The 17,425-nt window shown below is 40.8% G+C and overlaps 1 protein-coding gene across 5 annotated transcripts in view; it reads right to left on the bottom strand.

Moving 5' to 3' along the window:
- Positions 1 to 17,425, bottom strand: part of PTPRO (protein tyrosine phosphatase receptor type O) — a 149,345-nt gene that overhangs the window by 97,094 nt on the left and 34,826 nt on the right. For 3 of the 5 annotated variants that reach the window (XM_044281508.1, XM_044281507.1, XM_044281506.1), the window contains exons 6-9: positions 12,816 to 12,977; positions 9,239 to 9,435; positions 3,515 to 3,635; positions 803 to 996 (exon numbers count right to left, since the gene is read on the bottom strand). In XM_044281508.1, the coding sequence (XP_044137443.1) occupies positions 803 to 996; positions 3,515 to 3,635; positions 9,239 to 9,435; positions 12,816 to 12,977 (674 nt within the window). Of the gene's footprint in view, positions 1 to 802; positions 997 to 3,514; positions 3,636 to 9,238; positions 9,436 to 12,815; positions 12,978 to 16,995; positions 17,048 to 17,425 lie in introns of those variants that run through there. The other 2 variants (XM_044281510.1, XM_044281509.1) reach the window with 2 other exon arrangements.

Raw genomic sequence — 17,425 nt, forward strand, 5'->3', positions numbered from 1 at the left:
GCGTAAAGAAAAACTGAAGAATAACACTCAACATCTCCTGGCATCCTTCAGTGAAAAACACATTGCATCTGGATGCCTTGCATTTTTTACTCAAACTCCTATGAAATTTCTATCAAACCAGGGCTGTGTGAAAAAACTTACAATATAGCACGCAGAGAAGATCAGAAATAAACAATGCTTATGTGAACAGACCCATTGAAATTAATGGGTCAGGATTCAGTCCATATGTTGTCCATGCACTACACGAATCACATCTGGATGGAAAACTCGCTTGTATGAAAGATACCTAAGGGACTGTCTAAAGGCAAAGTACCCCTAAACAGAAACTCATTTACCTTTACTTTTTTGAATGAAGAAGGCATGGACAATGACCACAGAAATGTGCAACATATAGATTCAAAGGACATTATATGATATGTTTGTTCAGAGGAGACATATGGCCTATTTCAGAGACATTTTTTGCAGAGTAGCTCTCGAGAAGGAAGAAAATGGCTTTTGCCTATAGGTGGCTACCCTAGGCTACTATCTGATACCTTAAAGAACCCTTTAACATAACGTGTGATCAGAAACCCCATCTGTAAAAAGTGCTCCTACAGGTGCCACTGGAGAGACAGTTTCCCCCCTTATGCAGAGGAGATGTTTTTCACCCTTTTCCCATGAAGCATTGCCTTAAAGACTCCCCATCAACTGGACCTCCGAAAGGCCTTCATTCCAGCAGAATTCTTTCCAAACATTTGTAATAATCAAAGCTGAAATACTTCCCCTATAGCAAGCAGTGAGCATGTAGAAGCTGAACAATTACCACAGTGGATGTTAAGGAGACAGTCGCAGCAATTTCATAGTATGGTGTCCATTCTGAGGTCATAGTGATAGGATTAAAGTAAAACATTTCAACCACATATTTCCGGAAGGTGCTGAGGTAAGGCCGTGTCCAACTTAACACAAGAGATGATGGTCCTAGAGGGTAAAGCACCAAATCCTTGATTCCTGTAGGTTCTGCAGATTAAGTAACACAAATAATATATTGTTAGTTTAGATTACGAAAGTATCTGGAGGAGTAACACCTTTACTCTACTTGGATACTGAGAAAATGCACATGGTATATCCCCACCCCACCATATACCAGCAATTCTCTGTACTGTAAAAAATAAGTATTGGTGACCACAGCTATAAGGTCTTTTTCATGCACAAGTCAAGTAGTCGCCAATATAGGAAGGCACTGACAGCTGGTGGAGACCTCAAATTATTAGTAATGGAGGCAGTGGGCAAACTGCACAAGAGAAGCAGAATGTTTCCTCAGATTGTGTCCTTCCCTTTCTCCACAAAATCATCTGTGTGGACAGAATTGGCCAGTCTCAAGGTTTTTTATGCCAGCACTAGAACCACAGGATGCGAAGGGGCAACTTGTTTATCCCCCTAACATGTGCCATTTATAATGTTCTTGTTATGTTTCAGGTTTCAAGGTAAAAGAGGAGAGGATATTTAAAAGAAGAAAAACTGATACAAGAGGACATAGTTTTAAATTAGAGGGGCAAAGGTTTAAAAGTAATATCAGGAAGTATTACTTTACTGAGAGAGTAGTGGATGCATGGAATAGCCTTCCTGCAGAAGTGGCAGCTGCAAATACAGTGAAGGAGTTTAAGCATGCATGGGATAGGCATAAGGCCACCCTTCATATAAGATAGGGCCAGGGGCTATCCATAGTATTTAGTATATTGGGCAGACTAGATGGGCCAAATGGTTTTTATCTGCCGACACATTCTATGTTTCTATGTGGAAGAGGGCCCCATCAAGCACCAGAACCCCTTGTGACTACTACCTCTGCATGTCCCATTGGTATGCCCCTGTCAGCTGAAGCACATAAGTGTTAGCCTCTATGACTCTTAAGTTGTATGGGGGCAGTCTGACTGCCTACTTTTGCAGTAGCACAGTGGATCACTGCAAAAGGCTTAAAGCTTTGTGATTTATTGCCAAAGCACTTAAATGGTTAAATTATTCTATTTCTTGTGCACTGTGAATCCCACATAGTTGTGTATAGGCAGCAAACAGCTTACGCTGGCAGTCTTAGCATGATTGCCAGGGAGTCAGGCTGGACCAGGCTCCCTGGTTAGGGAGTCTTTGCTAAGCAGGCCTAGAAGAAGGATGTGTATTTGTGTGCTGCTCATAACTAGGTCTAGTCCAAGGAACCTTCATCCAGTCAGAGAACAGTCATTTGCAGATGGTTGAGAACCACTTATAAGACATGCTTTGACTGAGACAGTAAGGTAACTGCATGTTTATGGCAATAGACTTTACTGCTTGTGGAAAGGGTTTATTGACATGCACACTACAGTTCTGAGATGGACTGGCTATCGATATCTAAGATCTGCACCCCACAAACTGTGCATTGCGGAAAGTGTTGACGAGAAAGAAGTTGCATGCCTGTGGTTATTTGGGAAGATTGCAAAGAATTAGCCTCCATAGGACTACAATCGCCCTCGTTGCCACTGCTACCACTCCATTCCCCTCTGGCTCCTGTAGCTACCACGCCTCCCATGTGGCCAGCCGCACTGCACTTATGGTTTTATTGGAGGAAACAAGGATCAGAAAGTGGAATTAGAAATGAGAAGTCGGAAGAATGTGTGTTTATCAGCTCTTTACTATAAATATTTGTGCATTCATCATCTGTATACCATGCATGTGCATGTGTAATACAATATCTACAATACTGTATACAATGGCCCAGTACTAATTTGTCTACACTACAAACGTTCTAAAAAGTGGTAAAAATTGCCACAGTTTGATGCAAGTAGGGTTTCTACAATTTTCTACTACTCGTTGAAAAAGAGAGTAGGGTTTAGCAGGAAGGGGCAGAACTTCACAAGAAAAAGGACATGGCTTAAGATGTAATGTATAACAACCAAAATTATGGCAGAAAATTCTGTCTCACACTAGGTCAACCAACAGTCGGTATAAAGTTAGACAAAAGTGCACCAAATTTATCCCCTGTGATAAATATAGAGCAGGTCTAGACAGCCGGTCTAAGTTTACACCATCTACAGGCTTAGTAAATCTGCCTTATTATCATACAGTACCTGCCCACTTTTTGGACTGTCAAAGAGGGACACTGATGGCTCATCGTGTGAAAGATCCATCTTTCATGCATATTTATAAACTTCAATAAGTTATATATTACACAGTATCACAAAGACTGTCTAAAAATAGAAATTTCGAAAATCCAATCTTCTTCAAATAATAAAATAATAATAAAGTGGGCTCTAATATACAAATAGTAACCAGATAAACACTTTCTGGATCAATATTGTAAATGTAATAATGCAAATCTAGACCTCAGATCAAAAAGATGGACATTTAGGGAGCAAAGAGGGACAGAGGGACTTGGGTCAAAAGTAGGGACTGTCCCTCCAAAAAAAGGGACACTTTGAAGGACTGTACTATGTATGTGTAAGGTCATGTTCAGCATTCTCATTAGTCCACATTCTTTATACAGTCATATTACACAGCCTTTTTTTACCCATTGAAAACAGAACTGCATCAGATGGAGGCCCAATTAATGGTGTTTTCTGCAGGTAGACGACCACTCTGTACTGTGCACCTGGAACCAGGTCGTTTATGATGTTGCTGGTAATATTTACCTGAAATATAACACATCATCAATAAGTGATCCAATAATTATAGCATAAAAATAATTTAATCAAATTGGTTTTTGGGATAGCGTACCATTAAGGGCTTTATCTAATCCTGACCTGTGGCTGCTGACTGCTGTATATAAGGCTACTTTCACATCTGCGCTTTCCCTTTCCGCTATTGAGATCAGTCATAGGATCTCAATAGCGGCACGGACAGCCTTCAGTATGAATGCCTATTCTTGTCCGCAAAGCGCGGACAAGAATAGGACTGGTTATATTTTTTTGCGGGGCTACAGAACGGAGCAACAGATGCGGACAGCATACGGAGTGCTGTCCGCATCTTTTGCGGCCCCATTGAAGGGAATGGGTCCGCATCCATGCCGCCAAAACGGCGGCTCGGATGCGGACCAAAACAACGGCCGGATGCATGAGGCCTAAGTCAATGGTGACGGATCCGTTTTCTCTGAGACAAAAGAAAACGGAACCGTCCCTCATTGGCTTATAATGGTTTTAGAGATGGATTCGTCAAGGCTATTTTAGAGATAATACAAACAGATCCGTTCATAATGGATGCAGACGGTTGTATTATCATGACGGAAGCGTTTTTGCTGATTCATGACGGATCCAGCAAAAACACAGATGTGAAAGTAGCCTAAGGCCTCTTTCACACGGACGTGTTTTCCGTGCGGATGCAATGCGTGACGTGAACGCATTGCACCCGCACTGAATCCGGACCATTTCATTTCTATGGGGCTGTGCACACGAGCGGTCATTTTCACGCATCACTTGTGCGTTGCGTGAAAATCGCAGCATGTTCTATATCCATGTTCCATAGGCCTCTTTCACACGAGCGTGCCCGGATAAGGACCGGATGCGTTGCGGCAAACCCGCGCGAGTAGGTACCTAATTGCAGTCAGTTTTGACTGTGATTGCGTTCCGTTGTTCAGTTTTTATCGCGCCGGTGCAATGTGTTTTGATAAAAAACTGCATTTGATAAAAATCTGCATATAAAGCTATTCTAATGTTCTGCAGTGCCAACCATTTCCTTTAGTCTCAGGAAACTTATACCAGCTTGAAAAATGTAGCATAAGTGACCCACGCTGGTATTTCGCGCGCATTAGGCGAATAATACATTGCTGATTTTTGCAATCAAGAATATAATCTCGAATTCGCAAATATATGACGAATATTCTACGAAATATTGCGAATTCGAATATTGCCCCTGCCACTCATCACTATTGCTCACCATTGGTTGTGTGGGAAGAGACTTTAGCAAGATAGAAGGGAATAAGGGCCATAACTCCTATCCTTGCTAAATCCATACATCTGGGAAGAATTGCACTGTGTATAGTTGGACAACTTCTATTTTGCACTTGAGTAAAGAGATTTATTTATTCTGTTAAATCTGGCCTGGTTACTGACTTCTTCACCATATACCCGCCACTGCGCTCTACACACCCTGCCTTGCACCCATCTAAACACCTAACATCACGGGCACCCCAACTAGCATCAGACGGGAGCCCCAGAATCAGGATGTGCCCCAAGGAAAGAAAAGGTGCGCCCTGCTTTCAGTGCACTGGCATTGTTTGAGGGAAGCCCCTGTGATAGCTTGTGATAGCCAGAGCCAGGTCTACCAGTCAGTAGAATCTTGTCAGACATCTACAGGACTTAAAATGAGGGCCTTTTTATAATCTCAATTCCCAAAAAGTTGGACCATTGTGTAAAATGTAAATGAATGTAAATATAAACAGGATGCAATGATTTGCAAATATCATAGACCCATATTTTATTCACAGTAGATCATAGAACACATATCAGATGTTGAAAGTGAGACATTTTGCATTTCATGAAAATTTTTTACTCATTTAGAACTTGATGGCAGCAACCGCATCTCAAACAAATCGGGACACGGCCATGTTTACCACTGTGTGGCACCCGCTCTTATTTAAACAATAGTCTGTAAATGTCTGGTAAGTCAGGAGACTAATTGTTGGAGTTGTTGGAGAAGAATGTTGTCCTGTTCTTGTCTGATGTATCTGCTCAACTGTCCTGGGTCTTCGTAGCTGGATTTTTCATTTCATGATGCGCTGAATGTTTTTTTATTGGAGAAAAGTCTGGACTTCAGGAGGCCAGTTCGGCATTTGGACTCTTCTTCTGCAAAGCCATTCTGTTGTGGTGGATTCAGTATGTGGCAGGGGTTAAATTGTGTCGACTTCTGTCTACACTTATCCCTTCTCTCCCTGTGTGCTTCCCTTCTCCATTTAACCCCTGCCTCGATTACAGCAATGTTGACACTAGGGATGAGTGAATCAACTTTGGATGAAACATCCGTAGTTGATTCGCACAAAACTTTGTTCTAATACTGTACGGAGAAGGAGGTACCACTTGGAACTGAACCCGAGTTCGGGAAATGCTTTTTTACAGTACAAAATAATGTATTGAAGTTATTGCGCGAAGTCTTGCTAGACTTTGCGAAGCAATAACTTTGCCTCATCGGAGCCAATACATTCTAATACTGTACGAAGCTCCTGCTCTGTACAGTGTTAGAGCAAAGTTTTATGCAAATCGACTTTTGATGTTTCATCTGAAGTCGAATCGCTCATCCCTAGTTGACACTTATATTATACTGATACATTGACCTCTTATGTATTACTGCTTAATTATGATACATATCCAGAGTCTGCTCTAAAGGTCCTTCACCATACATATCCCTGGACTCCTGTACCTATCAATATCAGATACCTCTTGCCCTTATTTATGTATGTAAGGATGTATACCGCTTATTCAGTATGTGCGTCATACCTTAAAAGGTTTTTGCTATGACTATACAATACGATGGTTTTGCTACTAGGATCCTATGCTGATCACCTTTGCTGTATTACTTATTACACAGCTTTTCTTGTTATTATTTTTTGTTATTTTCATTTACACGTTTTGTGTTTTGTATCTTTATATAGACTCATGTAGCTGAAGAAGGTACAAGTGGACTGAAACAACCTATTTGAATGAGCAATTATGGGAAAAGATTATTTTACTTTTGTCTGGACCTAATTGAATCAATGTGCATTAATAAAGCTGTTCTCTAAACTCAAATGCTGTGGAACTTCCATTTCTTCAACTGGCTGCAGCCTGCCACTGGCACCACTACTACTCAAAAGGAGTGCAGGCGTCAATTTATCTGACTGGATGCACTATGTGGTTTAGCATTGTCTTGCTGAAATAGGCAAGGCCTTCTGTGAAAGAGACGTTGTCTGAATGGGAGCATATGTTGTTGTAAAATCTCTATACACTGTTCAGCATTGATAGTGCCTTTTCAGATAGGTAAGCTGCCAATACAATAGGCACTAATACAACCCCATACCTTCAGAGAGGCAGGCTTTTGAACTGTGTGCTGATAATAAGCTGGATGGTCCCTCTCCTCTTGAGTCCACAGTACACAGTGTCCGTGGTTTCCATAAAGCAGAATTTCACATTTTGATTAATCTGACCACTGAAAAGTTTTCCATTTTGCCTCAGTCTATTTTAAATGAGCTTACACAAGAGAAGATGGCGGATCATGCTGACTTATGGCTTCTTCTTTGCATGATACAGCTTTAAAGAGGACCTTTCATGGGTCCAAATATTATAAACTAAGTATCAGGATCCGTAAATCATAGTGCAGGGATCTAAGTGCACTTACTATTTTTTCTGAGCTCCGCTCCGTTCGCCTGCTGTGGCCCCCGTTGTATTCTCCCGCCCGGTATGCTAATATTTAGCATCGGAGCAATGAGGAGGAGACTGAGTTTTTCTCCGTGGGCGTCTCCTTCTCCCTGGCTGTAGCGCTGTCCAAACGCAGCGGAGAGCATCACAGCCAGGGAGAAGGTGAGGTTTTTTTTCTCCCTGGCTGTGACGCTCTCCACTGCGATAGGACAGCGCTACAGCCAGGGAGAAGGAGACGCCCACGGAGAAAGACTCAGTCTCCTCCTCATTGCTCCGATGCTAAAATTAGCATACCGGGCGGGAGAATACAACGGGAGCCACAGCAGGCGAATGGAGCGGAGCCCAGAACAGATAATAAGTGCAATTAGATCCCTGCACTATCTCCTACGTATCCTGATATTTCGTTTATAATCTTTGGACCCATGATAGGTCCTCTTTAACTTGCATTGGTGGATTACACAGCAATCTGTGTTCACAGACAATGATTTCTGGAGGTGTTCCTGAGACTAATGATTTCCAGTACAGAATAATGTCTGTTTTTAGTGCAGTGGTGCCTGAGGGCATATAGATCACGAGCGTCCAATATTGACCGTGTCCCTTGCAACATCCTTTCTGCAGACTCTTTGATCATCTATTGATGATATTATATACTATAGATGGTGGTATATTTAAAGTCTTTAGAATTTTTATGTTGAGGAACATTTTTCTGAAATTGTTCCACAATTTGTAGACACAGTTTATCACAGATTGGTGAACCTCTTTTTATGCCTTTTTATGCCCAGTCATTTGTCTTAGTTGCAAATTGCTCTTCCAGATGTTTTTTATTAGCACCACTTACTCTTCCAGCCTTTTGCTGCCCTTGTCCTAACTTTTCTGAGATGCTTTGTTGCCATTATGTTGTAAAAGAGTTATTTTTTTTAAGAAATAGTAAAATGTCTCACTTTAAACATCTGATAAAATCTGTCTATGTAAAAGGTTCCTCAGTCTAGTTCATTGTGACTGTGTTTACAGTCGCTATAATACTTGTTATCAGTCTAGTTATCTGAGCCAGGTTCCCAGCAGCACAGAGTATTAGAGGCAGTGAATGAACAGATTTTGTGGGATGTTGTGTGGTCTGTGGAGCTGTGTGTTGGAGTATAGTAATACAGAAGCTCAGGTGTTTGAATCATCCCTATACTGTACATGCAGCTTCTCTGTGCTCAACATTTAAAGGGGTTTTCTGGGAGTTCATTATTGATCCTCAGGATAGGTCATCAATAACTGACCTGTGGGTGTCCGACTCCCAGCACTCCTGCTGATCAGTTGCTTTAAGAGGCTGCAGTGCTCTGGTGAACACTGTGGCCTCTTCATAGGCCAGCGAAATTGCGTTCATTGGTCACATGGCCTGGGCTGCAGTACCAAGAACAACCACTACACAGTGTAAAGCGCTGCGCTTGGTATACTGTCGGGAGGCCACAGCACCATGGCCTCTTCAAACAGCTGATTGGCATAGATGCCTGATACCAGACTCCACTGATCAGATATTGATGGCCTATCCTGAGGATAGGCCCTCACTACTGAACTTCTGGAAAACGCCTCTAATATTTTTAGTCAGAATATGGCCTCATTTACATTCTTGCAATGTGGCGGCATTTCGAACTTCCATATTCCAGCCGCAAGTCCCAGACCACCCAATACAGTTAAATCAGGTTCTAATACCTATGGCCATACTGTGACTTGCATCAGTGTTTGTAAAATAAAACTAGCAATGGGGATAAAATACAAAATCTGTACAAATCTCTCCATTATAGTTATTCTCTGTTAATGCTTCATTTCTGATTTTGGACTCCTGAAACTCAGTATGGTTTTCTCTAGGGATGGGTAGAATGTATATAGACAGGATTCTCAGATATAACATCCGTACACGTCACCTCTTCACAATAGTTCTTCTCCAGTCGCTGACTCGCCTTTTGTTTCTGACAAGTTAGGGATTTCACAGACACAATAAATGCATTGCTGCTTGTCACGGATGATGTCCACAAAACCTGCGCGGCTGTAGAGTTGAGGGCATTCACCTTCACATTCACTGGTCGCTCTGTCAGCTCTTCAAACCATTTCCCTTCAGGACCTATTACGGTAACACATCTTTAGGAAGAAAATCCAATAATGCACCAAAAATTGGTTAACCCTAATTATGTATTATAAGGAATACATACCTCTGCATCCCTGATGCTCTTAACACAATCCCTCCTCCATATTTGGGTGCGCTTGTATTTATTTTCAATGGGGAGAAAGGAGAAAGCCTCTGCCAGACACCACCGGCTATAGCTTATCTCCCAGGAGAACTAAAGGGTCAAGTGTTGTGAGAGATTCGGGAGCTCTCCATATTGATTAGATTGTCAGCCTGTCTCACCAACAAGGTTGGATTTGGTTGACAACAGTTTAATGTACAGTACAGACCAAAAGTTTGGACACACCTTCTCATTCAAAGAGTTTTCTTTATTTTCATGACTATGAAAATTGTAGATTCACACTGAAGGCATCAAAACTATGAATTAACACATGTGGAATTATATACATAACAAAAAAGTGTGAAACAACTGAAAATATGTCATATTCTAGGTTCTTCAAAGTAGCCACCTTTTGCTTTGATTACTGCTTTGAACACTCTTGGCATTTTCTCGCTGAGCTTCAAGAGGTAGTCACCTGAAATGGTTTTCACTTCACAGGTGTGCCCTGTCAGGTTTAATAAGTGGGATTTCTTGCCTTATAAATGGGGTTGGGACCATCAGTTGCGTTGTGGAGAAGTCAGGTGGATACACAAATCCTACTGAATAGACTGTTAGAATTTGTATTATGGCAAGAAAAAAGCAGCTAAGTAAAGAAAAACGAGTGGCCGTCATTACTTTAGGAAATAAAGGTCAGTCAGTCCGAAAAATTGGGAAAACTTTGAAAAGTGTCCCCAAATGCAGTCACAAAAACCATCAAGCGCTACAAAGAAACTGGCTCACATGCGGACCGCCCCAGGAAAGGAAGACCAAGAGTCACCTCTGCTGGAGAGGATAAGTTCCTCCGAGTCACCAGCCTCAGAAATCGCAGGTTAACAGCAGCTCGGATTAGAGACCAGGTCAATGCCACACAGAGTTCTAGCAGCAGACACATCTCTAGTACAACTGTTAAAAGGAGACTGTGTGAATCAGGCCTTCATGGTAGAATATCTGCTAGGAAACCACTGCTAAGGACAGGCAACAAGCAGAAGAGACTTTTTGGGCTAATGAACACAAGGAATGGACATTAGACCAGTGGAAATCTGTGCTTTGGTCTGATGAGTCCAAATTTGAGATCTTTGGTTCCAACCACCGTGTCTTTGTGCGACGCAGAAAAGGTGAACGGATGGACTCTACATGCCTGTTTCCCACTGTGAAGCATGGAGGAGGAGGTGTGATGGTGTGGGGGTGCTTTGCTGGTGACACTGTTGGGGATTTATTCAAAATTGAAGGCATACTGAACCAGCATGGCTACCACAGCATCTTGCAGTGGCATACTATTCCATCCGGTTTGCGTTTAGTTGGACCATCATTTATTTTTCAACAGGACAATGACCCCAAACACACCTCCAGGCTGTGTAAGGGCTATTTGACCATGAAGGAGAGTAATGGGGTGCTGCGCCAGATGACCTGGCCTCCACAGTCACCGGACCTGAACCCAATTGAGATGGTTTGGGGTGAGCTGGACCGCAGAGTGAAGGCAAAAGCTAAACATCTCTGGGAACTCCTTCAAGACTGTTGGAAGACCATTTCAGGTGACTACCTCTTGAAGCTCATCAAGAGAATGCCAAGAGTGTGTAAAGCAGTAATCAAAGCAAAAGGTGGCTACTTTGCAGAACCTAGAATATGACATATTTTCAGTTTTTTAACACTTTTTTGTTATGTATATAATTCCACATGTGTTAATTCATAGTTTTGATGCCTTCAGTTTGAATCTACAATTTTCATAGTCATGAAAATAAAGAAAACTCTTTGAATGAGAAGGTGTGTCCAAACTTTTGGTCTGTACTGTATATGGGAGTCTTAAATCTAACCCTATAACTAATTGTTGTGGCCCAGTTTGTAGTCTTAAACCTAGACAGATTACTTATCAGCTTCTCTGACCTGTAGGCACATCACTTATCAGAATCATCATATCAGTATCTGACCTATAGACACATCACTTATCAGTGTCATCATATCAGTATCTGACCTATAGACACATCACTTATCAGCATCATCATATCAGTATCTGACCTATAGACACATCACTTATCAGCGTCATTATATCAGTATCTGACCTATAGACACATCACTTATCAGCATCATCATATCAGTATCTGACCTATAGACACATCACTTATCAGCATCATCATATCAGTATCTGACCTATAGACACATCACTTATCAGCGTCATTATATCAATATCAGACCTATAGACACATCACTTATCAGCGTCATTATATCAATATCAGACCTATAGACACATCATGTATCAGCGTCATAATATTAGTATATGACCCATAGACGGGTCAATTATCAGCTTCATCATATCAATATCTACCCTATAGGCCCATCATGTATCAGCTTCATCTCATCAGTATCTGACCTACAAAAACATCACTTATCAGCGTCATCATGTCAGTATCTGACCTATAGACACATCATGTATTAGCATCATCATACTGTATCAGTATCTGACCCATAGACATATCTTATCAGCATCATCATTATATATTTAATCTGTATACGGTATGTTCTTAACATTATCTCTTCTACTTAGGGGTAGGCCCCCATTTACCTGTTTATATGATTTCAATAGTATGTTGTAAAGCTAACCTTATTCCACTAGGTATCACTACTTACTATTCTGCATTTTCACTTTTTACATTTCAGGTTCTGTTGAGTCTTCAGTGGGAGACTCAACTGAACCCAGTGTCATGTCACCTCTAAATTACAAGTGTGACACAGGGTCTATAGTTTGGCTTAGGACTCCCTGCTCTGACTCCATATATAGCTATATCCATAAATGGAGTCAGTGTTCGGGGACACCCCAGTGTATTTAAATCTAAATCTAAAGGCTAATAAAGAGGCTCTATTGGGGTCTTGAAGTGACTGTGGAGCTATTCTTAGAAGGTACTGTTTCTCCTTGTGTTTCTCCCAGTCAGTGTGAGGTGTGTTACAGGCAATGCTTCCTTGAAAAAAGTATGAAAACTAGTTCTTCTCCAGAAGGAAGAAAACTGCCCCCATTGCTATCCTATACTGTATGTCAATGTCCAACCCATTAAATAGCCTTGAAACATGACTAGAAGATCAGCCAACCACAGACTGTGGAGCTGAAAGGTTTTCTTGGATAGCCCATGAATATTACAATTCAGCTGTTTATATGGTCTGCAGATGTCCATGAACAGGCTATATAGCAAAGTGAAAACACCCATGGGTAAATATTCAGTAATTGTACAAGGAACAGCAGATCACTTACTGATGTAAAAACTCACGGCTTTGGAGGCATCGCTTTCTCGAGTCGGACAAGACCCAGAGGAGCTGAATGTTCTTATTGTTAACTTGTATTTTCCTGGTTCCTTTAGTTCTGTTGCAAATTCATGGGTGTTCTCATCAACTGTAGAAACTTCTGTTGTATTTTCTATATGAAATAGAAATAACTGAAGGCACATTGAGTTGATTGTATGATCAAAGGCTAATAAAGAGGCTCTATTGGGGTCTTGTAGTTACTGTGGAGCTATTCTTAGAAGGTACTGGTTCTCCTTGTGGTTCTCCCAGTCAGTGTAAGGTGTGTTACAGGCAATGCTTCCTTGAAAAAAGTATGAAAACTAGTTCTTCTCCAGAAAGAAGAGAACTGCCCCCATTGCTATCCTATACTGTATGTCAATGTCCAACTCATTAAATAGCCTTGAAACATGACTAGACCAGTGTTTCCCAACCAGTGTGCCTCCAGCTGTTGCAAAACTACAACTCCCAGCATGCCTGAACAGCCTTTGGCTGTGCGGGCATGCTGGGAGTTGTAGTTTTGCAACAGCTGGAGGCACACTGGTTGGGAAACACTGGACTAGACGATCAGCCAACCACAGAATGTGGCGCTGAAAGGTTTTCTTGGACAGCCCATGTATATTACAATTCAGCTGTTTGTATGGTCTGCAGATGTCCATGAACAGGCTATATGGCAACGTGAAAACACCCATGGGCCTTGCTGTTCACACCTTTAGATCGAAAAGTCACATCATTAACCTCACTGGACATCCTGCAGTTTATTCTGAAGGAATTTGGCCTCTAATATTAGGACAATTAGCTTCTGCCTTATGGAAATGGGTGGGTTTCTGCCTTTTTTTCAGGCTTTTGCCTTATTTTAGCCTTATAAACTATATACTGTAACTAATAAATGCTACTATGTGTGTCAGCATGTTATCATGCATCATAATATGTTACTATATTACACTACTATGTTACCATGTAGAGTGCCTTAAAAAAGTATTCAACTTTTCAAAATTTTTGCACATTACACCCACAAACTTAAATGTATTTTATTGGGATTTTAAGTGAAAAGAAAATGATACAGGGTTTTAATAATTTTTTATGAATAGAAATCTGGAAAGTGCAGCGTGCATTTGTATTCAGTCCCTCTGAGTCAATACTTTGTAAGACCACCTATCGCTGCAAGTCTTTTTGGGTAGGTCTCTACTAGCTTTGCACATCTAGAGGCAGACATTTTTTCCTTGCTAAATAACATTTTTCTTTGCAAAATAGCTCAAGGTCAGTCAGATTGGATGTGTCTGTGAGCAGCGATTTTCAAGCCTTGTTACAGATTCTCAATGGGAATTAGGCCTGGACTTTGACTGGACTTTAAAAAATCTATACTATATGTCAAGATCATCCTACAGTGTTCTATATTGTTTAGCCTGATTATAGACTCTAGCTTTACATCACTGTTCCGTCCGCAAATATTTATTTTGTTTATCATATGTTCTTTACAGATCGCTTGATAAAGGTCGACATCGACCGAAACGGGTGTACTACTTAATTAATTATAATGCTTGAATGATTACTCTGGATGGAACAAAAAGTTGATGTATGAACTATCATGAATTAAAAAACCATTAATTGATGAAATTACAATGGTGTGCCGTGGATTTCCTCTGTGAATCAATTGACGTTGTCCTTCACGAGCACCCAACATATAGGGTGTGCAGATCTCATACCTTTTCTTGGACTTTGACTGGGACATTCTAACACATGAATATGCTCTAAACTAGAGATGAGCGAACCAGACAAGATTTGTTTCATTAGAAATTCGTAGAATTTTTAGAAAAATTCAGTTCAGGCATGAATCGATTTGTCCCAAACTAGAGACTAATTAATGCTCTCTTTGCCTGGGCTGTCAGTTTAGGTGGACAACTATGTATTGGTAGGTTTGCAGTTGTGCCATAGCCCTCATTGGTTGATGGATTGAATAGCGCTCCCTGAGATGTTTATAAGTTGGAATATTTTTTTATAACCTAACCCTGCTTTACACTTCTCCACAACTTTATCCCTGACCTGTCTGGCGTGTTCCTTGGTTTTTATGATGCTGTTTGATCACTAATGTTCTCTAACAAACCTCTGAGGCCTTTACAGAACAGCTGTAGTTATATTAAGAATAAATTACACACAGGTGGACTCCATGTACTAATTAGGTGACTTCTGAAAGAAGTTGGTCACACTGGATTTTATTTAGGGGTATCAGAGTACGGGGGGCTGAATATAAATTCAGGCCACATTTCCAGATTTTTATTTTTTAAGTATTTTGGAAACCATGTATTACTTTCTTTTCACTTCACACATACTTGCTACTTTGTGTTGGTCTATCCCAATAAAATAAAATGTAATTTAATACGGTGTAACGTTTAAAAAGTGGAAAAGTTCAAGGGGTATGAATGCTTTTTCAGTGCACTGTATGTTACTATGTCAGAAAATATTATGTTACTGAACTTCCAGCATATATCTATCCTAAGATGGAATAAAAAGGAATAATATAAAGGGAAACTAGATGAACTATGTGTGCTTTTTGGTCTATTATTCTTCTAGATTTCTGTGTTGCTATATTACTGTATATGATACTATGTTATCATGTTACATGATGGGCCTAAGATGCTCTGTGTACCCTTGCTTCTCCTGCTTTCTTCTGCCAGCCCCATCCCCATCTTCTTGATTGACAGTTTCAGATTCCTGCATGGTCATGTTGCCTGGCCCTGGGCTAACATAGGAAGCAGGAGGAGCAAGTGTTGATTGAAAATACATAGGTTCTAAGTGGTACCCTGGAACCAAACTCGAGTTCGGTACAAAGGTTTTTTACAGTGATAATTAATTTCCAAAGTTATTACACAAAGTCTCGCGCGACTTTGCGAAGTAATAAATTTGGCTCATCGGAACCAATACATTCTCCATACAGTATAAGAACGAAGTTTTTAGCGAATCACTCATCTCTAATGGACATACAAAACTAGAATGGGATACTACATGAGGATAACATAATATAGTTAAAATATCACATAATAATCTAATGTTGTACATAAAAATAATAAATACTAGTGTTGAGCAAGCACCAAAGTGCTCGGGTACAACACTTTGCAATGCTCAGGTGTTCTATCAAGCACAATGTAAGTCAATGGGAGAACTCCAGGCACCCCCTTCTCTAAAGTGGGAGAGTGTCGGCACTCTAGTTCGGCTTAGGAGTCCCTGCTCCGACTCCATATATAGCTATATCCATATATGGAGTCAGTGCTTGGGGACACCCCAGTGTATTTAAATCTAATTTCTGAAAAGTTCCTGCTGGGATTTGAACTCACAACCCTTTGTACATTAGAGGCAAGGATCTTATTCACTCAGCTATAAAGCTGAATGCTAAACTGTGTAAACCTCATAGTAGTTTCTGATTTAGTGAGTATTCCTATTCAGCGGAAGACTTATTTTATATTTCTGTGCAGGTTAACATGTAGCTGTATAGTGTAGTGGTTAACATCCTTGCCTCTAATTTACAAGCTTGGGAGGTCGAATCCCTTCAGAAATGGAGATTAAATTTATATAGCTTATATTTTTTTTTAGTAGTTGTAAAAAATGTATGACACTAAATAAATGTGTAATTACTATATATATATATATATATATATATATATATATATATATATATATGTAATAATATATGTAAATATATTATGGCTAAAAACTTATATATATAAAAAAAAAATTCTGCCGGGATTCGACCTCCCAAGCTTGTAAATTAGAGGCAAGGATGTTAAATACTACACTATGCAGCCACATGTTAACCTGCACAGAAATGTAAAATAAGTGTTCTGCTGAATAGGAATACTTACTAAATCAGAAACTACTATGAGGTTTTTCTGACACAGTTTATGCATTCAGCTTTACAGTGGATAAGGTCCTTGCCTCTAATGTACAAATCCCAGCAGAAACTTCTCAGAAATAGATGCAAATTTACATTTAAATACACTGACTCGAGCATCGAGCTCAAGCACACGTGGTGTTCGGCAGAGCATGCTCGCTCTACACTAACAAATACGTGAATTGCATAAAACTATGAATCATAATGCTGATATAAATAAAATAAGAACAGACAACCCCAAATAATACCCATACAGTGGCGTACCTACCAGGGAAGCAGGGGAAGCAGCTGCTTCGGGGCCCGGGCTGACAAGGGGCCCGGAGCAGTAGTAAACAGACTGGCCACACCCCCTCTACACTCACTTCACTGCTGCTTGGAATATCCTCGGAGCAGAGCAGGGAGCTAAGCCCCGCCCATCAGCACAGACCATTAATAGAGGAGCCTGGCTGCTTAATAGTGCAGCCAGGGCTCAGGACAGTGTGCTACAGGGAGATCCTGTCTCCCCTCCCTCTCCTAACTATTAGTACAGCCCAGCTCCTGCTACAGAGACTGCTCTGTAGGCAGTAACAGGAGGGAGAGGGGGGACTGAATAGTGACACTGGAAGTGCTGCAGAATGAAGATGCTGTGTCACTATCAGGAGCCCATACATTCCAGGCTTATGCCTGTCAACCCTAGCTGTCCTGCATCTCATGTAGCC

Source organism: Bufo gargarizans, chromosome 2 (genome assembly GCF_014858855.1).
Source record: "Bufo gargarizans isolate SCDJY-AF-19 chromosome 2, ASM1485885v1, whole genome shotgun sequence".
NCBI lineage: Eukaryota > Metazoa > Chordata > Amphibia > Anura > Bufonidae > Bufo > Bufo gargarizans.